At 37.1% G+C, this 24,411-nt stretch overlaps 2 protein-coding genes across 3 annotated transcripts; one reads left to right on the top strand and one right to left on the bottom strand.

The window, feature by feature from the left end:
* Nucleotides 1-154: 154 nt before the first annotated feature.
* LOC131789287 (syntaxin-18) lies at nucleotides 155-6,315 on the bottom strand. 2 transcript variants are annotated; one of them, XM_059106365.2, is made up of 11 exons: nucleotides 6,113-6,315; nucleotides 5,150-5,217; nucleotides 4,650-4,765; nucleotides 3,964-4,041; nucleotides 3,126-3,192; nucleotides 2,438-2,538; nucleotides 1,536-1,627; nucleotides 1,324-1,382; nucleotides 1,165-1,234; nucleotides 940-1,020; nucleotides 155-527 (listed from the first exon to the last, which is right to left on the bottom strand). In XM_059106365.2, the coding sequence occupies exons 1-11, from the start codon at nucleotides 6,251-6,253 to the stop codon at nucleotides 435-437; spliced, it is 966 nt and encodes a 321-aa protein (XP_058962348.2). In that variant the 5' UTR covers nucleotides 6,254-6,315; the 3' UTR covers nucleotides 155-434. The 2 variants fall into 2 exon arrangements, with proteins under 2 accessions (XP_058962348.2, XP_058962349.2); XM_059106366.2 differs by having other exon boundaries at nucleotides 1,536-1,624.
* A 69-nt stretch (nucleotides 6,316-6,384) lies between these two features.
* LOC131789311 (TM2 domain-containing protein 2) lies at nucleotides 6,385-23,453 on the top strand. The gene is made up of 4 exons (XM_059106404.2): nucleotides 6,385-6,521; nucleotides 7,482-7,569; nucleotides 9,336-9,454; nucleotides 22,656-23,453. The coding sequence occupies exons 1-4, from the start codon at nucleotides 6,394-6,396 to the stop codon at nucleotides 22,867-22,869; spliced, it is 549 nt and encodes a 182-aa protein (XP_058962387.2). The 5' UTR covers nucleotides 6,385-6,393; the 3' UTR covers nucleotides 22,870-23,453.
* The last annotated feature ends 958 nt before the right edge of the window (nucleotides 23,454-24,411 follow it).

Raw genomic sequence — 24,411 nt, 5'->3', positions numbered from 1 at the left:
AGACATTATTTTAGAAACTGCCCAACCAACCATTATCATGTAGGAGTCTGTTACATTTGACCATTTGATTTTGATCTTACACAGACTTCCCTCAAATTATCTATACAAGATAAGATGAAAGTAGGAGACACCAACATAAACTTCATGACAAATATAAATAAAAAATTCATTTATTGTGCTCTAACAGAAATAGTTATGGTTTACAAGCAACATTAAATCTACCTGTTCATATATAAATGTAATTCCATTTTATTATAATATTATTGCTCTTTGAACTTCTAGCACTGAAAGTTACTTTAATTTCTGTTTTTGGCTGAAGGAGAAGTGATGTTTTATTCATTTATTCATCACAGCTCTGGGCATAATGAAATTCAATTTTTTTCTACATGTTTAAGATTTGCTTAAATTGACTATTTCAAAGTTCTTCTCCCCATTTAGTTGTACCAGTCGAGAAACAGCAGTGACAATGAACACATAACCAGAAAGAAAAGTATCCAAACTCTGAAGCTGGCATTATTCTTGATGGCCTGCAAATGAAAAGGGTTTCCTTACATCAAATGTACTACTAAAATTAATGTTTATGTGCAGAGCACATCTTAATTTAGCAATGGTAGGTAATAGCACCTGGAGTGGCATGGGTTTAAATCTTGTCAAATATTTTTTCCTGAAATTTCTTTAATTGCAGTTCACCTGTGAGAATTGTATCTCTGCTTACGATTTCTAATAGTCAGATGCAGGGGTTTTGAAAACTTCTTCCATAAACATCTGCCAGTGGTGTGATAGGTCACTGGCCTGGACAAGGGGCTGTGAGATGAAACCCATGCACCTGACCCTGCTTGCAGCCTAAACAGATGGCAGAAAGAGGTCTCATAGGAGGCAGTAGACTGCCAGTAACCAGCTTTTATTGAAACCTCTTCTGATGATGATGTTACACTGTACCTCTCTTATCTGTTCATTTCCTCCCTTGACATTTTCTGTTGTTCCTGCAGCAGTCTCATGTATTCTGTCAATCTGTGCAGACTGTATAAACAGAAGATACTGATTGATGGATTCTTTTCAGTAAAACAAGTCTTAAAAAGTCTTGCAAACTTAATGATCAAGTTTGGGGCCTGACTGAAATCTTTAACTATCTAGTGACATAAGTGTTTCAAATGGCTTTCTCACCTGGTGTAAAACCTTTTCAGAGAAAATTTCTTGGAGCTGAGATATTTCTACTACTTTTCCTTCAATTTGCCTATAACAAAAACATACAAGTTTAATGATAGAAATAAAAAGCAGACGTTGTACAAGGAATACCCAATGGTTGAGAGAATCAAATCATACCTCACTTCGTTCACCAAACTGTTCATTTCTGTAAACAACCTCTGGTTTTCCATTTCAAACTTAAACAAACAAACAAAGAGAACATTATGAAACAATTATTATTAGTTTGATGCTTTAAAAGTAATAGTTGGGAACTTTGCCTGAGGTCAGTTACTTATCACACATGGCAACTTGTAACATTATCACATGAAATTCAGTTGTTCTTTTCATACCATCTGGACTTCCTCTGCTGTCAATTCTTCATCCTCCCCTGGAGGAGGAGGAGGAGCCAAATCTAGAGGTTGTGTTGGACTTTTGGATTCTGCTGGAAGCACAGAAAAACAAATCCCGATGTAAAATTACTGATTATCTTAGATTCACTAGAAGAACATTTCCAGTGTAAAACAATTATTTTTATTAAGATAATTTATGCTAAATTAATGGATCCCTTCTGCCATTTAGGAGAGCTGCTCTTTTCTGATAACTGAACAGTGAGATGTTTGTCACCCAACTTCACAGGGTTTGTACCCTTCTTCAGAATTTCAAGGACTTTTCCGGGACTCAGACCAATTTTTCCAGGGCTCCAAATTTCACCTTAAACCCTTTCATTTGCAAGATTTTGAAATCAATTCTGAAAATTTTATTGCAATTGTAAAGCAGATTTCCAAGACTTTCCAGGACCTGTAGTCTTTTTCTTCTTTTTTTTAATTTGAAAGTCCTGGAAAATGTCAAAATAAAATTCCAGGGCTTTCCAGGGTTTCCAGGACCTGTATGAACCTGTCTGAACCCTTCCTTCAGAAACTTTCCCTGTCTTTCAGTACACCATGTGCAGTCATTCATAAGAACCACATCCTCTACTGATAAAAGCTTTACTGATAATAATCATGTATAAAAAGTTTCTCATTAGATGACACTTCATTCATATCACAAAAATACTCCAATTCCATCCCTCAATTCTACTGACAATTGTACATATGCATTTTTTCAATAGATAAATTCATCTCTATTTCTTTATTTTTATTTCAATATTTACAAACAGCAGCTGAAATAGTAATGAACCAGAGAAAAGTAACATTTATTAAGAGGCATGCATACTGTAGTTATTCACTGAAATTAAATTTTTCCCATAACCAACCTTTTGAAACATCATCTTTGACTTCTGAAGCAGATGATTTAGAATCAAGCTGTCCATTTGACTCTTGTTTCAATCTTTTTTGTTCAGGTTGCAGTCTGGATCTTATTTTGAATAAAAAGAAATCAAAGAAAATTGATAATGACATGAAGTTCAAATTTGTTTGTAGTCAAAAGTGGTGTATATCTGGTTTTAATTCTCAAACTACAAATTAAAAGCAAAAATCTGAAAAGTGCATATTCATCATACAGCACATGCAATTAACAGTTATTCATCAAAGTGGAAGTGAATAACTATTTTAGAATATAACAAACAGAAACCAAAAAATTAATTTATTTCTGTCCATATACCAAATGAAAGTCTGAAATTAAATTGTTCATCCTCAATTTTGTGTCTTCTGCTGCTTGTAGGTGAATAATACTAACTTGCTAATCACTTTTGAACCAACCAATCACCATGTACAAAAAGCATTATCCACAAGTGTGGCATATATACTAATTATAATTTAATTAATTAATTAAATCAAGTTGTTACATGTACCTTATAACTCTTCAACCTACACATCACTAGACTTATAAATATGGATTAATTTGAAACAAATTCTTTTTATCTCTAAGTTATCATTACTGAGGCTCTGAAGTGCCCATTTTTCTAAGGACTCTACAAGTCAGAGTATGGTTATTGGTCTTACATTCGTTTCTTTTCCACAACTCTCCTGACACGGATAGCTCTTTGTTCACTGTACAACTTGCAAACCACTAACAGAAGAAGTTAGAGAGTTTTTACCACATGTGACAGACAATTCCCCTCAAAAATAACACCACATTAAAAAGAGTAACTACAGTAAAAAAGTCCTAAAGGATGGACCTACAGAAATGTATCACAAATGGACAAGCCCCAGACATAATAACATTCTGGATTTGGCAAATGGTGCCAGAAAAATCATGGATCACACCCTTTTCAATCTCAAAGTATTTTTTCCTTTCAAAGTTTCCAAACTCTGGGAGTTTTTCTAATAATTGGTCCCAAGGAGGCAAGCAAGAGTGACTTAGAGTTATCTTTGTGAGTGACAAATGGCTTTATTTGATTGCTGTTATTTGAAAGTATCGCAATGAAGAAACTGATTCACAAAAGTGAGTATTGCAACTCTAACCCAACAATTTAGTGAGATCAACTGTTGTATCTAGGTAAGATCTAGGTAAAGCAACAGTATTAGCTAGGATATGCATGACTAGGATCATTTGGTCTCACTTGAATTTTCAAACAAGAGGCTTGTTGTCTTCCAAAGTCTCTAATTTTAGTGTTCACTACCCCTCAAATTGAGTGCTATTATAGAAAAATCTAGTTGCAAGTATGAACCATAATACTTTAGGGGAACAGCCTCAATTAAAACTCACTTCATCAGTTCCTTTTTTCTGCAGAACTGATACTTGAATAGTGTCTTCCACTTTCAACAGAAATTAATTGAATTAGTGGATAATCCTACACTGTGTTGTTATTGATCATCTATAATCTAGTATATAGTTCACCTTTTAAATACTGTCCTAGCATTTCCAGTACAACTTCCCTGTGAGTCATAACTTGTTCACTTCTTTTCTGCTGCAATGCTGTAAAGAGTATTTGAGAAGAATTGTCCAGGTAAAAAATTGTAATCTAGTTTGCTTTGCAATATTTCAAAATTTCAAGGACTAAAGGTTCAATCTGATTAATTTCTCATCATCATCTTTTTTGTAAACACTTGTTAAATTTACAAAATTATTTTACATTACATAGCTAAGCACCTGGCCAATTTGAAGTTTGAGACTTACATTGCTTGAATGTGTAGTACAGAATATGACAGAGAGGATTTAGACAAGGAACACTGTAAATATATTTAATGGTGATTTGTATGCACATAGCAGTTTAATATTAATTTCAGGTCAAAATACATCTAAACCAATTTAATTTGTAGTTATTTCGTTCCAGGAAAAATTGCTAGAGAATTAGAGCAAGGTAACTTACGAAATAATCAAGCCTAAGTGTGATATCATTTTAACCCTACATCATTTTTAATGAAACAAAGTCATCTCTGACAAATATATCTAGTGTAAATTGTACAGTGAATGTTAGTGCTAATTACATGTGGATTTTTTCCTGAAATGTTGATAATAATGACACTGTTTTTACATACTTTCAGTTTGATGTTTGCCACGGTTACACTAAGCTGTATCAATACCTTCATTTTTGAGGGTTTGTATAGCAACTGAGCATGTTCTCATGTAAGTTTCAGCATCTGTGTCTATTTGGTCTCGCTCTTCATCTGTCATACTAGACAACTCTAAACTCAGGTGACTGTACCAATAAAAATAAAAGTATTTGATTGACTTAGAACTTGCATTACTCTATAAATCTCCTGCAAAATTACTACTGAGTAAATCAAGAAAATCAATATAATTATATTTAATATCAACCCCCAAGATTTGGCTTTTATGATTAACATATTATAAATCATCAAATTTCTACTGTCCCCCAAATAAGCACCCACTTTGAATAAACAACCCTCAAATGTGCATAACTTCTTTTAAAACCCAAATACTGCCCTTCTTGAAATAAAATGCTTCCCCTCAATGCGGTGACCACCATGAATAAGCAATCACTTATCAACTTAGACAAATATAATCATGAAATAATTCACCAACTGTTACTAATTGCAGTTTGAGTGGGAACTCTGTTTACCTGAATGGACTGACATAATCCTTTTGGTGTTTTAGTAGGAAATCTCTCAGCTTACTAATATTGACAAGCTGTTGTGAAAGAAAGCAGCTCCAATTAAAATAAACACTTATCAATCATATCATTTTGCTGAATAAAAACTAAAAAAACTTAATAAAAGCAGGGTAAGCAAGATCTGATGTGAACATGTTTTTTCAAGTCTTGGGCATCACTTTTTGAGTAATATGGAATATCAAATTAAGCAGTGTGTGATATTGTGAATTGTCAAAACTAATGTCTGAGTTATCTGCCACTGAGCCAAAGCTCAGGCAAATAACACAGACACAAGGTTTGATAATTCAAGATATCATGCAAAAACCTATACCATGCACAATAAACTTATTGCTCTATTATACATTTTTTAAAAGCATTTGGCCATTTTGAGTTAATCTGACTCTGAGAACAGCAAGGGTTTGAGAACACTTCGAAGGACTTTGAAACTATGTTAACTTTGAACTCATTATTATAAATGCAATATCTCCTGCAGACAATGCATTTGTCATGTCATCTTCTCACACTATTGTATATTGATTGAATATTCTTGACAATCAGATTTTTTATAGTACATGTAATATATAATAAAACCAGTTAGACAACTGACAGGTGAAGATAATTATAACAATGAACCAAGATCAAGTTACAAGATTTCCGAACAGCCCCATGCTACTATAAAACAAAGCTGTAGTTTTACAAGGCAAACTATTGTTTTCTTTCGCCATTGTTTATCCATGCAAGAACTGTATACAAAATCAAGTATTGGGGGTGTGCGGAAATCTTCCCACGAAAGTCTGTACAATATGTTGTCTGTCAAAATAAATCAGTCTTGAATATGAAGGCACACCTTACTGAACCTTGCTCATTAGAATCTGTTTCATGCTGAAAATGGTACATAAAGAGAACAGTTACATAGATGGGTTGTACTCTTACCACTTCTTTCGCTTTCGTTCCAAATTCACCCTTGTGTCTTTTCGAGCCCAAAATGTCTTTTGTTGCCTCTTTGACACCAAGGGCTTTATTTCTGGTCCGTATAGTTTTCACAGTGGCCTTGAAAAGGGCCGTTCTGTCCATAATTCCAAAACTTTCCACTACGATCAACAGAAATCTCCAAATTAGAAAATCGACAAGGCGTCTGCTTAGTGGCCTCGCCTTTGTTCCTTCAGAGCCTTGCACCACCCGGGTGGTGCTGGGATATTGCTCTCAAAACAAACATGGCGGAAAGAGTACGATCCTTCGCTACAGCATTCTTCGTCGTGTCCTTTCTTGTAAGTAAAACCATTGGTGAAGATGAAGGCGAGAAGTATAACCCGAATGGTCCGCTTGTGAACTGCAGTTACTTGTAAGTCACTTTGTCGATTGAACACTAAGTTACCTGAAGGTGAACTTCCGCTTGTAAACCAGCTTGCATGTAGCTACACATATTTCTTTTTCATTCTTATAATGGTCTGGGCCGGTTGCTCGAAGCTGGGTTAAGATAACACCACCTGGGTAAAATTTCCGCACAGCCCCATACTAAATTATGCATTCAGTTCTTGGATAGAGAAAACAATGACAAAAACAATACATTGCCATTAGGAAAACAGATTTGTTTTACAATAGTATGGGGCTGTGCGGAAATTTTACCACCTGGGTAAGGTAAAATTACCGCATAGCCCCATACTATTGTAAAACAAATCTGTTTTCCTAATGGCAATGTATTGTTTTTGTCATTGTTTTCTCTATCCAAGAACTGAATGCATAATGTAGTATGGGGCTGTGCGGAAATTTTACCTAAACTTGGGCTAGCAGGAAATTTGGTCAGAGATCTGAAAACTTTGAAAGAAAATTCGCCTGGAATAAAGTAAATTTGCCAGGTCTCTCTAGTGATAGCATTTGATCAAATTATACCGGCTGTTTAATCATCCATGTGGTTATCGTTGCAAGAAGGATTATCTGTAAGAAGCAAAATGATATTTTGGTATTGTTTAGTATTGTTTAGTTGTACAGTCACCGTTATGCAACTTGATATATTCACAAGGAGCATTTTGATCAAGGAGGACTATCACAGAACATTTTTTACTTGGAACATTGTGTTGGTAGGCTGTGTGGCTGACACTTTTGCGTCAACTCAGCAAGTGGAAGTCAGAGTGATGCTGTTCATTTGAAGTGACAGTGTTTTTGTAGTTGAAATGAATGTATCATTGAGATGAGGGTGTGATTTTCTATGGTGAACTAGATTGTTTTGCTTATTTATGTTATAGTATGAGTACAATGCTATTGTTATCAGTGATAAATTAATACATAATACTTTTCCTTCCAGACCTATAGACTTTCTTGAATGTGATCCACCACATGATTTTACATCAAATAAAACTGCACAAGAGGAGTCAGGCTATGGATGTTCTAAAGTAAGTGCACATGTTGTGTTTAAAACATTTTTCCTCCATTTAATATGACTTAATTTTATTTTATGATCACAATGAATATGATGACCCATTCAATTGAAATTGAAGAAAATTTGAACTGCCAAAGATACAAGCAAAGCTAATAGTAGTTAGTTCCTGTGAAGTCAGACATTCATTCCTCCATAGCACACCCTCAACCATTAAAAAATCAGAACCCTGTGAAAAGGTTTTCCACTATTTGTAAGATTAATCAGCTCCTAAGTTCTCCTTACAAAATCCACCCCTGAATGAAACTTCAAAAGGGCAAGGTCACTCTGTGAGCTTGAGCACTGAGTTCTTCTAGTTTGACACTTAGGAAAATTTAACGCAATGTTCCATAAAATTGATGGACTTTTTACCTTGCTAAAGGGGAAAATGAGGCAGGTGGGAAAAAAAATATTTGTAGGAACTCACAGCCAAATTGAATGTATTCTTGAATTAGTAGAGATTTGCAAAGGAAAAATGCTTTCTTCTCAGCATAATTTGTTCTTAAAATATGTTCTTCTGACTCCTTTTGCTTCATGCGAGAAAAACCTGCTCAATCAGACATCTGAAATTCTCCTTCATTCATTCATGCCTCTATAAATAGATGAATATTTGGATATATAAAAACTGTTCAATCAATGTAACAGTAAAATGGTCAACACCCAGTATGTATCCTTAATGTGAGTCATATCTTAGACCTTTTCATAATGGCTACATCCTAAGATTAAACAAATTGAGTAAAACTCATCGGCAAAGGCTACCAATGGCCCATTGGTGCCACTAGTTTCTACACTCTATATGTGCAAAGCATGAGTCGTGACCTACTCCTTTAAGGTCACAAGAATGAAGGATGTCAACAAAAGAAGCTCTTTTTGTTAAACAAATTCTCCTTGTCAGTATGAGAGAGAAGTATGAAGAAAATACACATAGGTTTTGGGTGTAGACATTAATTCTTGTGAGCTTGGTGACTCCTTATTGCTGGATCATATCCCAGTTTTTGTGATATAAAGCCTCAAATAGTTTGCCTTCTCCTCCTGGATAGGAGACTAGTCTAGTACAGGTGACCTCAGGGATTTTGTTAAGAATCTGGAACTATATGTTGTTAACCATTTTAACTTGGGTGCAGAGAGGGTCCCAGTGTAGGGTTCATTAAAGAGAATAATTAAAACAGCAGACTGACTAGCTAGGGCTTGGACAGTGGCCTTCCCTTTCTGGAGTTAAGTATATCGACTGATAGGCCATTGCATCTTCCTTTGCAAAAAATGATGAAATTATTTTAATAAACCATTTCCCCGGTGGAACCCTTCAGGACTAAGAAGACAGAGAATGAAACAAAATATTTATGTTTGTTGTAATCAAAACATAGGTTAAGTAGCCTCTTTACATAGAAAACCCCTGGAGCTAAATAAAGCTCAATAACAAATCTAATGAGTAGCAGGGTGGAAGGCTGAAACCTTGAACCACTCAGGGAAGAGTTTAGCACCTTAACCCTTCAACCTTTAAGAGTGACTAGCATCTAATTTCTCTTTTCAACATTACCCCTGAATCACACATTAAGGTCACAAGGATAAAGGAAATAATCACCAACTACTGAAGCTCTGGATTGTTAACCAAATTCTCCTTGTCAGCAGCTCAGGAAATGTTTAGAAAACAGTATTTTTAATACATGTAATGTGTACTAATAAAAGTAAATACACATTTCAAGCGCTTGTGTAACATTTTGCTTTGTGATAATTTATTTATAGTTTGGCGGTTCAAAGTATGAAGACGTTCAACACACACGGGTATGGTGTGAAGTTTTATCTGGAATTGAGTGCTTTGGAGAAAGAAAATTTCTCAGCTTAGAAAAATTTCCCTGTATCAAGTAAGTTAATTTTGAGTTATTATCAAGATGGAACAACTTTCAGGGGTGTTACTGAGTTTTCTACAACTTGCGTGTAGATCGTGATCATTTATTGTTTAGCGTCCTGAAATTGCTAGTAAGAGTTACATATCCATTGTTTCTTATGGACTGTTTCTCCTCTAAGCCAGGCTTTTTTTCTTCAAAGATGTCTTTTTTCAGTCACTTCTTCATTTACTCATTCATTCAGTCATTGAGAACCACTCATGTTCGAGCATATTTTACTGATACAATTACAAACATAACTAGCAAAAGACAAAGCAAATAGGGCGCCAGATATTAACACGTAACAAATAGATCACTGAAGACAGAGTCCGAGATATTACACGTAACAAAAAAAACACAAGACAAGCAGCACGCGAGATCCTGCAAGTAACAAATTGAAACCAGCACAGAGATTTAAAGCGCGTAAGATTTAAAACCTAAAAATTTGGTTCCAAAACAAACAGTGCGTGAGATACTTCTCGTAACAAATGAAACACAGAACGAACAAACCACAAGATTTTACCCGTAAAAACAAAGTTAGAATACACAACAAACAGTATATGAAGTAATTCTATTAACATACAGAACACAGAACAAACAGTCTGCGAGAAACTACAACTAAATAAAAAAAAAGAGAGAGAGAAAACACTGTGCGGGATACTACATGTAACAAAAAGAAAAGCGACCAAACGGCGCGCGAGAAACTACAGGTAACAAAGAGAAAACAGAACAAACAGTGCACGTGATACAACAGGTAACAAATAGAAAAGAGAACAAACAGTGCGTGGGATACTGCACGTAACAAATAGTAAAAAGAGAACAAACAGTGCGCGTGATACTACACGTAACAAATAGAAAAGAGAACAAACAGTGCGCGGGATACTACACGTAACAAATAGTAAAAAGAGAACAAACAGTGCGCGTGATACTACACATAACAAATAGAAAAGAGAACAAACAGTGCGCGGGATACTACACGTAACAAATAGTAAAAAGACAACAAACAGTGCGCGTAATACTACACGTAACAAATAGAAAAGAGAACAAACAGTGCGTGTGATACTACACGTAACAAATAGAAAAGAGAACAAACAGTGCGTGTGATACTACACGTAACAAATAGAAAAGAGAACAAACAGTGCGCGTGATACTACACGTAACAAATAGAAAAGAGAACAAACAGTGCGCGGGATACTACACGTAACAAATAGAAAAGATAACAAACAGTGCACGTGATACTACAGGTTACAAATAGAAAAAAGAACAAACAGTGCGCGTGATACTACAGGTTACAAATAGAAAAGACAAAAAACAGTGTGCCTGATACTACAGGTAACAAATAGAAAAGAGAACAAACAGTGTGCGTGATACTACACGTAACAAATAGTAAAAAGAGAACAAACAGTGCGCGTGATACTACACGTAACAAATAGAAAAGAGAACAAACAGTGCGTGTGATACTACACGTAACAAATAGAAAAGACAACAAACAGTGCGCGTGATACTACACGTAACAAATAGAAAAGAGAACAAACAGTGTGCGTGATACTACACGTAACAAATAGAAAAGAGAACAAACAGTGTGCGTGATACTACACGTAACAAATAGAAAAGAGAACAAACAGTGCGCGTGATACTACACGTAACAAATAGAAAAGAGAACAAACAATGCGTGTGATACTACACGTAACAAATAGAAAAGACAACAAACAGTGCGCGTGATACTACACGTAACAAATAGAAAAGAGAACAAACAGTGTGCGTGATACTACACGTAACAAATAGAAAAGAGAACAAACAGTGTGCGGGATACTACAGGTTACAAATAGAAAAGAGAACAAACAGTGCGCGGGATACTACACGTAACAAATAGAAAAGAGAACAAACAGTGTGCGGGATACTACAGGTTACAAATAGAAAAGACAACAAACAGTGCGCGGGATACTACACGTAACAAATAGAAAAGAGAACAAACAGTGTGCGTGATACTACACGTAACAAATAGAAAAGAGAACAAACAGTGTGCGTGATACTACACGTAACAAATAGTAAAAAGAGAACAAACAGTGCGCGTGATACTACACGTAACAAATAGAAAAGAGAACAAACAGTGCGTGTGATACTACACGTAACAAATAGAAAAGATAACAAACAGTGCACGTGATACTACAGGTTACAAATAGAAAAAAGAACAAACAGTGCGCGTGATACTACAGGTTACAAATAGAAAAGACAAAAAACAGTGCGCGGGATACTACTGGTTACAAATAGAAAAGAGAACAAACAGTGCGCGGGATACTACACGTAACAAATAGTAAAAAGAGAACAAACAGTGCGCGTGATACTACAGGTTACAAATAGAAAAGACAAAAAACAGTGTGCCTGATACTACAGGTAACAAATAGAAAAGAGAACAAACAGTGCGCGTGATACTACACGTAACAAATAGTAAAAAGAGAACAAACAGTGCGCGTGATACTACACGTAACAAATAGAAAAGAGAACAAACAGTGCGCGGGATACTAAACGTAACAAATAGAAAAGACAACAAACAGTGAGCGTGATACTACAGGTTACAAATAGAAAAGAGAACAAACAGTGCGTGTGATACTACTGGTAACAAATAGAAAAGAGAACAAACGGTGCGTGTGATACTACTGGTTACAAATAAAAAGATAACAAACAGTGCGCGTGATACTACACGTAACAAATAGAAAAGGCAAGAAACAGTGCGCGTGATACTACAGGTTACAAATAGAAAAGAGAACAAACAGTGCGCGAGATACTACAGGTTAAAAATAGAAAAGAGAACAAACAGTGCGCGTGATACTACACGTAACAAATAGAAAAGACAACAAACAGTGCGCGGGATACTACTGGTTACAAAAAGAAAAGACAACAAACAGTGCGCGTGATACTACAGGTTACAAATAGAAAAGAGAACAAACAGTGCGCGGGATACTACACGTAACAAATAGAAAAAGAAAAGCAACAGTGTGCGTGATAATACGGGTTACAAATAGAAATGAGAACAAACAGTGCACGAGATACTACACGTAACAAATAGAAAAGACAACAAACAGTGCGTGGGATACTACAGGTTACAAATAGAAAAGAGAACAAACAGTGCGCGGGATACTACTGGTAACAAATAGAAAAGACAACAAACAGTGCGTGGGATACTACAGGTTACAAATAGAAAAGACAACAAACAGTGCGCGTGATACTACAGGTTACAAATAGAAAAGAGAACAAACAGTGCGCGGGATACTACACGTAACAAATAGAAAAAAAAAACAAACAGTGTGCGTGATAATACGGTATCCAAATAGAAAAGAGAACAAACAGTGCGCGGGATACTACAGGTTACAAATCGAAAAGAGAACAAACAGTGCGCGGGATACTACTGGTAACAAATAGAAAAGAGAACAAACAGTGCGCGGGATACTACTGGTAACAAATAGAAAAGAGAACAAACAGTGCGCGGGATACTACTGGTAACAAATAGAAAAGAGAACAAACAGTGCGCGGGATACTACTGGTAACAAATAGAAAAGAGAACAAACAGTGCGCGGGATACTACTGGTAACAAATAGAAAAGAGAACAAACAGTGCGCGGGATACTACTGGTAACGAATAAAAAAGAGAACAAACAGTGCGCGTGATACTACACGTAACAAATAGAAAAGAGAACAAACAGTGCGCGGGATACTACACGTAACAAATAGAAAAGAGAACAAACAGTGTGCGGGATACTACTGGTAACAATTAAAAAAGACAACAAACAGTGCGCGTGATACTACTGGTAACAAATAGAAAAGAGAACAAACAGTGTGCGTGATACTACACGTAACAAATAGTAAAAAGAGAACAAACAGTGCGCGTGATACTACACGTAACAAATAGAAAAGAGAACAAACAGTGCGTGTGATACTACACGTAACAAATAGAAAAGAGAACAAACAGTGCGCGCGATACTACAGGTTACAAATAGAAAAGAGAACAAACAGTGCGCGGGATACTACTGGTAACAAATAGAAAAGAGAACAAACAGTGCGCGGGACACTACACGTAACAAATTGAAAAGACAACAAACAGTGCGCGGGATACTACTGGTAACAAATAGAAAAGAGAACAAACAGTGCGCGGGATACTACTGGTAACAAATAGAAAAGAGAACAAACAGTGCGCGGGATACTACTGGTAACAAATAGAAAAGAGAACAAACAGTGCGCGGGACACTACACGTAACAAATTGAAAAGACAACAAACAGTGCGCGGGATACTACTGGTAACAAATAGAAAAGAGAACAAACAGTGCGCGGGATACTACTGGTAACAAATAGAAAAGAGAACAAACAGTGCGCGGGATACTACTGGTAACAAATAGAAAAGAGAACAAACAGTGCGCGGGATACTACTGGTAACAAATAGAAAAGAGAACAAACAGTGCGCGGGATACTACTGGTAACAAATAGAAAAGAGAACAAACAGTGCGCGGGATACTACTGGTAACAAATAGAAAAGAGAACAAACAGTGCGCGGGACACTACACGTAACAAATTGAAAAGACAACAAACAGTGCGCGGGGTACTACTGGTAACAAATAGAAAAGAGAACAAACAGTGCGCGGGATACTACTGGTAACAAATAGAAAAGAGAACAAACAGTGCGCGGGATACTACTGGTAACAAATAGAAAAGAGAACAAACAGTGCGCGGGATACTACTGGTAACAAATAGAAAAGAGAACAAACAGTGCGCGGGATACTACTGGTAACAAATAGAAAGAGAACAAACAGTGCGCGGGGTACTACTGGTAACAAATAGAAAAGAGAACAAACAGTGCGCGGGATACTACTGGTAACAAATAGAAAAGAGAACAAACAGTGCGCGGGATACTACTGGTAACAAATAGAAAAGAGAACAAACAGTGCGCGGGATACTACACGTAACAAATAGAAAAGAGAACAAACAGTGCGCGGGATACTACTGGTAACAAATAGAAAAGAGAACAAACAGTGTGCGTGATACTACACGTAACAAATAGAAAAGAGAACAAACAGTGCGCGGGATACTACTGGTAACAAATAGAAAAGAGAACAAACAGTGTGCGTGATACTACACGTAACAAATAGAAAAGAGAACAAACAGTGCGCGGGATACTACTGGTAACAAATAGAAAAGAGAACAAACAGTGCGCGGGATACTACTGGTAACAAATAGAAAAGAGAACAAACAATGCGCGGGATACTACTGGTAACAAATAGAAAAGAGAACAAACAGTGCGCGGGATACTACTGGTAACAAATAGAAAAGAGAACAAACAGTGCGCGGGATACTACTGGTAACAAATAGAAAAGAGAACAAACAGTGCGCGTGATACTACTGGTAACAAATAGAAAAGAGAACAAACAGTGCGCGGGATACTACTGGTAACAAATAGAAAAGAGAACAAACAGTGCGCGTGATACTACTGGTAACAAATAGAAAAGACAACAAACAGTGCGCGGGATACTACTGGTAACAAATAGAAAAGAGAACAAACAGTGCGCGTGATACTACTGGTAACAAATAGAAAAGAGAACAAACAGTGCGCGGGATACTACTGGTAACAAATAGAAAAGAGAACAAACAATGCGCGTGATACTACTGGTAACAAATAGAAAAGAGAACAAACAATGCGCGTGATACTACTGGTAACAAATAGAAAAGAGAACAAACAGTGCGCGGGATACTACTGGTAACAAATAGAAAAGAGAACAAACAGTGCGCGGGGTACTACTGGTAACAAATAGAAAAGAGAACAAACAGTGCGCGGGATACTACTGGTAACGAATAAAAAAGAGAACAAACAGTGCGCGTGATACTACACGTAACAAATAGAAAAGAGAACAAACAGTGCGCGGGATACTACACGTAACAAATAGAAAAGAGAACAAACAGTGTGCGGGATACTACTGGTAACAATTAAAAAAGACAACAAACAGTGCGCGGGACACTACACGTAACAAATTGAAAAGAGAACAAACAGTGCGCGGGATACTACTGGTAACAAATAGAAAAGAGAACAAACAGTGTGCGGGATACTACTGGTAACAATTAAAAAAGACAACAAACAGTGCGCGTGATACTACTGGTAACAAATAGAAAAGAGAACAAACAGTGTGCGTGATACTACACGTAACAAATAGTAAAAAGAGAACAAACAATGCGTGTGATACTACACGTAACAAATAGAAAAGAGAACAAACAGTGCGCGGGATACTACACGTAACAAATAGTAAAAAGAGAACAAACAGTGCGCGTGATACTACACGTAACAAATAGTAAAAAGAGAACAAACAATGCGTGTGATACTACACGTAACAAATAGAAAAGAGAACAAACAGTGCGCGGGATACTACACGTAACAAATAGTAAAAAGAGAACAAACAGTGCGCGTGATACTACACGTAACAAATAGAAAAGAGAACAAACAGTGCGTGTGATACTACACGTAACAAATAGAAAAGATAACAAACAGTGCACGTGATACTACAGGTTACAAATAGAAAAAAGAACAAACAGTGCGCGTGATACTACAGGTTACAAATAGAAAAGACAAAAAACAGTGCGCGGGATACTACTGGTTACAAATAGAAAAGAGAACAAACAGTGCGCGGGATACTACACGTAACAAATAGTAAAAAGAGAACAAACAGTGCGCGTGATACTACAGGTTACAAATAGAAAAGACAAAAAACAGTGTGCCTGATACTACAGGTAACAAATAGAAAAGAGAACAAACAGTGCGCGTGATACTACACGTAACAAATAGTAAAAAGAGAACAAACAGTGCGCGTGATACTACACGTAACAAATAGAAAAGAGAACAAACAGTGCGCGGGATACTAAACGTAACAAATAGAAAAGACAACAAACAGTGAGCGTGATACTACAGGTTACAAATAGAAAAGAGAACAAACAGTGCGTGTGATACTACTGGTAACAAATAGAAAAGAGAACAAACGGTGCGTGTGATACTACTGGTTACAAATAAAAAAGATAACAAACAGTGCGCGTGATACTACACGTAACAAATAGAAAAGGCAAGAAACAGTGCGCGTGATACTACAGGTTACAAATAGAAAAGAGAACAAACAGTGCGCGAGATACTACAGGTTAAAAATAGAAAAGAGAACAAACAGTGCGCGTGATACTACACGTAACAAATAGAAAAGACAACAAACAGTGCGCGGGATACTACTGGTTACAAAAAGAAAAGACAACAAACAGTGCGCGTGATACTACAGGTTACAAATAGAAAAGAGAACAAACAGTGCGCGGGATACTACACGTAACAAATAGAAAAAAAAAACAAACAGTGTGCGTGATAATACGGGTTACAAATAGAAATGAGAACAAACAGTGCACGAGATACTACACGTAACAAATAGAAAAGACAACAAACAGTGCGTGGGATACTACAGGTTACAAATAGAAAAGAGAACAAACAGTGCGCGGGATACTACTGGTAACAAATAGAAAAGACAACAAACAGTGCGTGGGATACTACAGGTTACAAATAGAAAAGACAACAAACAGTGCGCGTGATACTACAGGTTACAAATAGAAAAGAGAACAAACAGTGCGCGGGATACTACACGTAACAAATAGAAAAAAAAAACAAACAGTGTGCGTGATAATACGGGTTACAAATAGAAAAGAGAACAAACAGTGCGCGGGATACTACAGGTTACAAATCGAAAAGAGAACAAACAGTGCGCGGGATACTACTGGTAACAAATAGAAAAGAGAACAAACAGTGCGCGGGATACTACTGGTAACAAATAGAAAAGAGAACAAACAGTGCGCGGGATACTACTGGTAACAAATAGAAAAGAGAACAAACAGTGCGCGGGATACTACTGGTAACAAATAGAAAAGAGAACAAACAGTGCGCGGGATACTACTGGTAACAAATAGAAAAGAGAACAAACAGTGCGCGGGATACTACTGGTAACGAATAAAAAAGAGAACAAACAGTGCGCGTGATACTACACGTAACAAATAGAAAAGAGAACAAACAGTGCGCGGGATACTACACGTAACAAATAGAAAAGAGAACAAACAGTGTGCGGGATACTAATGTAAACAATTAAAAAGACAACAAACAGTGCGCGTGATACTACTGGTAACAAATAGAAAAGAGAACAAACAGTGTGCGTGATACTACACGTAACAAATAGTAAAAAGAGAACAAACAGTGCGCGTGATACTACACGTAACAAATAGAAAAGAGAACAAACAGTGCGTGTGATACTACACGTAACAAATAGAAAAGAGAACAAACAGTGCGCGCGATACTACAGGTTACAAATAGAAAAGAGAACAAACAGTGCGCGGGATACTACTGGTAACAAATAGAAAAGAGAACAAACAGTGCGCGGGACACTACACGTAACAAATTGAAAAGACAACAAACAGTGCGCGGGATACTACTGGTAACAAATAGAAAAGAGAACAAACAGTGCGCGGGATACTACTGGTAACAAATAGAAAAGAGAACAAACAGTGCGCGGGATACTACTGGTAACAAATAGAAAAGAGAACAAACAGTGCGCGGGACACTACACGTAACAAATTGAAAAGACAACAAACAGTGCGCGGGATACTACTGGTAACAAATAGAAAAGAGAACAAACAGTGCGCGGGATACTACTGGTAACAAATAGAAAAGAGAACAAACAGTGCGCGGGATACTACTGGTAACAAATAGAAAAGAGAACAAACAGTGCGCGGGACACTACACGTAACAAATTGAAAAGACAACAAACAGTGCGCGGGGTACTACTGGTAACAAATAGAAAAGAGAACAAACAGTGCGCGGGATACTACTGGTAACAAATAGAAAAGAGAACAAACAGTGCGCGGGATACTACTGGTAACAAATAGAAAAGAGAACAAACAGTGCGCGGGATACTACTGGTAACAAATAGAAAAGAGAACAAACAGTGCGCGGGATACTACTGGTAACAAATAGAAAAGAGAACAAACAGTGCGCGGGGTACTACTGGTAACAAATAGAAAAGAGAACAAACAGTGCGCGGGATACTACTGGTAACAAATAGAAAAGAGAACAAACAGTGCGCGGGATACTACTGGTAACAAATAGAAAAGAGAACAAACAGTGCGCGGGATACTACACGTAACAAATAGAAAAGAGAACAAACAGTGCGCGGGATACTACTGGTAACAAATAGAAAAGAGAACAAACAGTGTGCGTGATACTACACGTAACAAATAGAAAAGAGAACAAACAGTGCGCGGGATACTACTGGTAACAAATAGAAAAGAGAACAAACAGTGTGCGTGATACTACACGTAACAAATAGAAAAGAGAACAAACAGTGCGCGGGATACTACTGGTAACAAATAGAAAAGAGAACAAACAGTGCGCGGGATACTACTGGTAACAAATAGAAAAGAGAACAAACAATGCGCGGGATACTACTGGTAACAAATAGAAAAGAGAACAAACAGTGCGCGGGATACTACTGGTAACAAATAGAAAAGAGAACAAACAGTGCGCGGGATACTACTGGTAACAAATAGAAAAGAGAACAAACAGTGCGCGTGATACTACTGGTAACAAATAGAAAAGAGAACAAACAGTGCGCGGGATACTACTGGTAACAAATAGAAAAGAGAACAAACAGTGCGCGTGATACTACTGGTAACAAATAGAAAAGACAACAAACAGTGCGCGGGATACTACTGGTAACAAATAGAAAAGAGAACAAACAGTGCGCGTGATACTACTGGTAACAAATAGAAAAGAGAACAAACAGTGCGCGGGATACTACTGGTAACAAATAGAAAAGAGAACAAACAATGCGCGTGATACTACTGGTAACAAATAGAAAAGAGAACAAACAATGCGCGTGATACTACTGGTAACAAATAGAAAAGAGAACAAACAGTGCGCGGGATACTACTGGTAACAAATAGAAAAGAGAACAAACAGTGCGCGGGGTACTACTGGTAACAAATAGAAAAGAGAACAAACAGTGCGCGGGATACTACTGGTAACGAATAAAAAAGAGAACAAACAGTGCGCGTGATACTACACGTAACAAATAGAAAAGAGAACAAACAGTGCGCGGGATACTACACGTAACAAATAGAAAAGAGAACAAACAGTGTGCGGGATACTACTGGTAACAATTAAAAAAGACAACAAACAGTGCGCGGGACACTACACGTAACAAATTGAAAAGAGAACAAACAGTGCGCGGGATACTACTGGTAACAAATAGAAAAGAGAACAAACAGTGTGCGGGATACTACTGGTAACAATTAAAAAAGACAACAAACAGTGCGCGTGATACTACTGGTAACAAATAGAAAAGAGAACAAACAGTGTGCGTGATACTACACGTAACAAATAGTAAAAAGAGAACAAACAATGCGTGTGATACTACACGTAACAAATAGAAAAGAGAACAAACAGTGCGCGGGATACTACACGTAACAAATAGTAAAAAGAGAACAAACAGTGCGCGTGATACTACACGTAACAAATAGTAAAAAGAGAACAAACAATGCGTGTGATACTACACGTAACAAATAGAAAAGAGAACAAACAGTGCGCGGGATACTACTGGTAACAAATAGAAAAGAGAACAAACAGTGCGCGGGATACTACTGGTAACAAATAGAAAAGAGAACAAACAGTGAGCGGGACACTACACGTAACAAATTGAAAAGACAACAAACAGTGCGCGGGGTACTACTGGTAACAAATAGAAAAGAGAACAAACAGTGCGCGGGATACTACTGGTAACAAATAGAAAAGACAACAAACAGTGCGTGGAATACTACTGGTAACGAATAAAAAAGAGAACAAACAGTGCGCGGGATACTACACGTAACAAATAGAAAAGACAACAAACAGTGCGCGGGATACTACTGGTAACAATTAGAAAAGACAATAAACAGTGCGCGTGATACTACTGGTAACAAATAGAAAAGAGAACAAACAGTGCGCGGGATACTACACGTAACAAATAGAAAAGACAACAAACAGTGCACGGGATACTACTGGTAACAAATAGAAAAGAGAAAAAACAGTGCGCGGGATACTACTGGTAACAAATAGAAAAGAGAACGAACAGTGCGCGGGATACTACAGGTTACAAATAGAAAAGAGAACAAACAGTGCGTGATACTACATGTAACAAATAGAAAAGAGAACAAACAGTGCGCGTGATACTACACGTAACAAATAGAAAAGAGAACAAACAATGCGTGTGATACTACACGTAACAAATAGAAAAGAGAACAAACAGTGTGCGTGATACTACACGTAACAAATAGAAAAGAGAACAAACAGTGTGCGTGATACTACACGTAACAAATAGAAAAGACAACAAACAGTGCGCGTGATACTACACGTAACAAATAGAAAAGACAACAAACAGTGCGCGTGATACTACTGGTAACAAATAGAAAAGAGAACAAACAATGCGTGTGATACTACATGTAACAAATAGAAAAGACAACAAACAGTGCGCGTGATACTACACGTAACAAATAGAAAAGACAACAAACAGTGCGCGTGATACTACTGGTAACAAATAGAAAAGAGAACAAACAATGCGTGTGATACTACACGTAACAAATAGAAAAGAGAACAAACAGTGTGCGTGATACTACACGTAACAAATAGAAAAGAGAACAAACAATGCGTGTGATACTACACGTAACAAATAGAAAAGAGAACAAACAGTGCGCGTGATACTACACGTAACAAATAGAAAAGAGAACAAACAATGCGTGTGATACTACACGTAACAAATAGAAAAGAGAACAAACAGTGTGCGTGATACTACACGTAACAAATAGAAAAGAGAACAAACAGTGTGCGTGATACTACACGTAACAAATAGAAAAGAGAACAAACAATGCGTGTGATACTACACGTAACAAATAGAAAAGAGAACAAACAGTGTGCGTGATACTACACGTAACAAATAGAAAAGACAACAAACAGTGCGCGTGATACTACTGGTAACAAATAGAAAAGAGAACAAACAATGCGTGTGATACTACACGTAACAAATAGAAAAGAGAACAAACAGTGTGCGTGATACTACACGTAACAAATAGAAAAGAGAACAAACAGTGCAGCGCGGGATACTACAGGGTACAAATAGAAAAGCGAACAAACAGTGCGCTTGATACTACAGGTAACAAATAGAAAAGACAACAAAAAGTGCGCGTGATACTACACGTAACAAATAGAAAAGACAAAAAACAGTGCGCGTGATACTACTCGTAACAAACAGAAAAGAGAACAAACAGTGCATGTGATACTACTCATAACAAACAGAAAAGAGAAAAAACAGTGCGCGTAATACTACACGTAACAAATAGAAAAGACAACAAACAGTGCGCGTAATACTACACGTAACAAATAGTAAAAAGACAACAAACAGTGCGCGTGATACTACACGTAACAAATAGGAAAGATAAGAAAAAGTGCGTAAGAAATTACATTAAAATATCGTTGGCAAGATGCTACATGTAATAAAGAGCAAACTAAAAGACTGTAAAATAAATATGATGAGAACTATGAATTTTGATATTCCTCGCTGCAGTAAAATACTGACAATGGTAGCGATGGTTTTAATGTTAAGTATTGTGATACCGATTAGTTTAATTGTTAATTAACGAATATTAGTTTGCTGATTTACATCATAAAATTTTGGTAAATAGACTAGGATCACTCATAAATTTCTGAAAAAATTGGTAAAAAAGTTTTTTGGATCTCTGAAATAGACTTCAAGTTATTGTTTGGCATTGAATGTTACTGATGTATGTTGTTTTTTATTGACTGGTTGTCTTCTTTTGCATAATGCCTTTTTTCTTCCTTTTTTTTTATATATTCACTCACTCTGTCATCGATCAATCTTTCCATCTTTTATTCCCTTTGTGATCTTTTTATTCATTAATTCATTCTTTTCTCAATCATGTATTACTTCATTCATTCATTCATTTATCCATGCATCCATTAATTTACTCACGTGTCCTTTCATACCCTCTTTTTATTTAGTCATTCATTTATTTCTTCGTTCGGAAATTCAGTAATGCAATTACTCATTGATTCCATCTTTCCTTCTTTTTTCATTTCACAGATATTCAGGTCACCGTTTTGTGACAACTCTTTTGTATTCTATTCTCTTGGGATTCCTTGGCGTAGACCGCTTCTGTTTGGGACACACTGGCACAGCTGTGGGTAAACTCCTTACACTCGGGGGGCTGGGAATCTGGTGGATTGTGGATGTAATTCTGCTTATAACAGGAAACCTTAGACCTGAAGATGAGAGCAATTGGGTGCCATTCTATTGAAGGATACAAATGTACATGTGGACAGGATTTCTGTATGGAATCAGATTGCAGGAAGCATACCAATTTGGTTTAGCATCATTGTATGCTTCGTTCGAGATAATTCAAATACATGCGTTTTACACGGACTTGTGGCATGATGATGTTCCGAGGCAATTCTGCGCGTATATTTAGTTTTTAAAGAGAGACCATACCTGCCAGAGTATTCCTGAAAATGACTGTTGCTGGCTATAGACATTTCGGCAATCCGTGGACAGGTTTGTTAAGAGTCAAGTGAGAACGATAGCGTCCACAACCTTGAATGTCGTATCAGAACTTGACAGGAGTAGAAACACATCACTCTACAGGCAAGCTACATTAACATGTGCAGGTGCTTGCACTACAAGAAGGCCCGGAAAGGCACTGTAGATGGAACAGGCAAACATGATGAGATATGCATCTCCATGGCATGTTTGCTTTGACAGCAAAATTATAACGTATTCGAAGAATACTTGGAAGGACAGTTGAAAAACATACACTTGTTTTTATTTAAGTACATAAAAAATAGTGAAATTAAAGTAGAACTCCAAATTGCCAGACAGAGAACAGCACTTCCGTCTGTTTATTGATCCAAGGTTTCTGCTGAAGCTTGAGAAAAGACCCGTGAAGAACTCCCTATAGATAGTTTTAGACTAGATTAATAAATGTGTACAGCTTCGTTTGTAACTGTATGGACCAGTTCAATTATTTTGTGGTCAGTTGAAGTATCTACCAATTAGACCACAAGAGTCAGATGTTGGTAGCATTCTCCTCCTTTCCCCCTTCCCCCCCCCCCCCCCGTTCCCCGCTTTCCCTATCAAATGGTATCAGTTGGTAAGAACTCCAAAACTGAGATTTTTCGCAACCCCCACTTATTTCATTCACACGTGACAAAAACATAGGCAACTTTTTGGCCAGAAGTTCATTTCAAACCAATGACCGATCTGGAACTTTTAAATGCGCTCGTTCAAGATGCAAAACTTGTTCTTTCATTCATAACGTAGAGAAAATATCGGGACCCAAGAGATCCATTAAGATCGCTGATCACTTAACGTGTACCTCCGCCAATGTTATTTACTGCATAACTTGCAATTATTGCAATAAGTTATACATTGGCGAAACAGGAAGACGACTAGGTGACCGATTCTGAGAACACCTTCGCGACGTGGAAAGAAATGACAAGGACGCATCCAAACCAGTGGCTAGATACTTTAATCTCCCTAATCATTCTAAACAGCATAGAGCAGTTTGCGGCCTTTCCTTACATCTAGGCAGTTCGGAAAGCCGCAAAACACCAGAACAAAAGTTTATCTTCCAAATCGGCACCCTTAATCCCCACGGAATCATCAAGCGCTTTTCATTCAATTAATTTATTCCTGTTTTCTCGTCACCATATTCCCACCAATAGCGTAGCTTCACTTTCTGCATATAAACTCACACACAACCCACAATTCCTCCAATCGCTCTGACGAAGGGCTAACGCTCGAAACGTCAGCTTTTTTACCCTTTACGGTGACCAATTTACGT

Source organism: Pocillopora verrucosa, chromosome 1, assembly GCF_036669915.1.
Source record: "Pocillopora verrucosa isolate sample1 chromosome 1, ASM3666991v2, whole genome shotgun sequence".
Lineage (NCBI taxonomy): Eukaryota > Metazoa > Cnidaria > Anthozoa > Scleractinia > Pocilloporidae > Pocillopora > Pocillopora verrucosa.
The sequence above is the reverse complement of the archived record's forward strand: the minus strand, read 5'-3'. Positions and strand labels throughout refer to the sequence as shown.

Coding starts and splice junctions, on each gene's coding strand:
- LOC131789287 (XM_059106365.2), bottom strand. CDS start 6,253: ATGGACAGAACGGCCCTTTTCAAGGCCACTGTGAAAACTATACGGACC. Junction 4,042..4,649: donor ACAAACCCTCAAAAATGAAG/GTATTGATACAG, acceptor TACTCTTTACAG/CATTGCAGCAGAAAAGAAGT. Junction 1,628..2,437: donor CAAAGATGATGTTTCAAAAG/GTTGGTTATGGG, acceptor CTGTGCTTCCAG/CAGAATCCAAAAGTCCAACA.
- LOC131789311 (XM_059106404.2), top strand. CDS start 6,394: ATGGCGGAAAGAGTACGATCCTTCGCTACAGCATTCTTCGTCGTGTCC. Junction 6,522..7,481: donor CTTGTGAACTGCAGTTACTT/GTAAGTCACTTT, acceptor TTTTCCTTCCAG/ACCTATAGACTTTCTTGAAT. Junction 9,455..22,655: donor GAAAAATTTCCCTGTATCAA/GTAAGTTAATTT, acceptor TTCATTTCACAG/ATATTCAGGTCACCGTTTTG.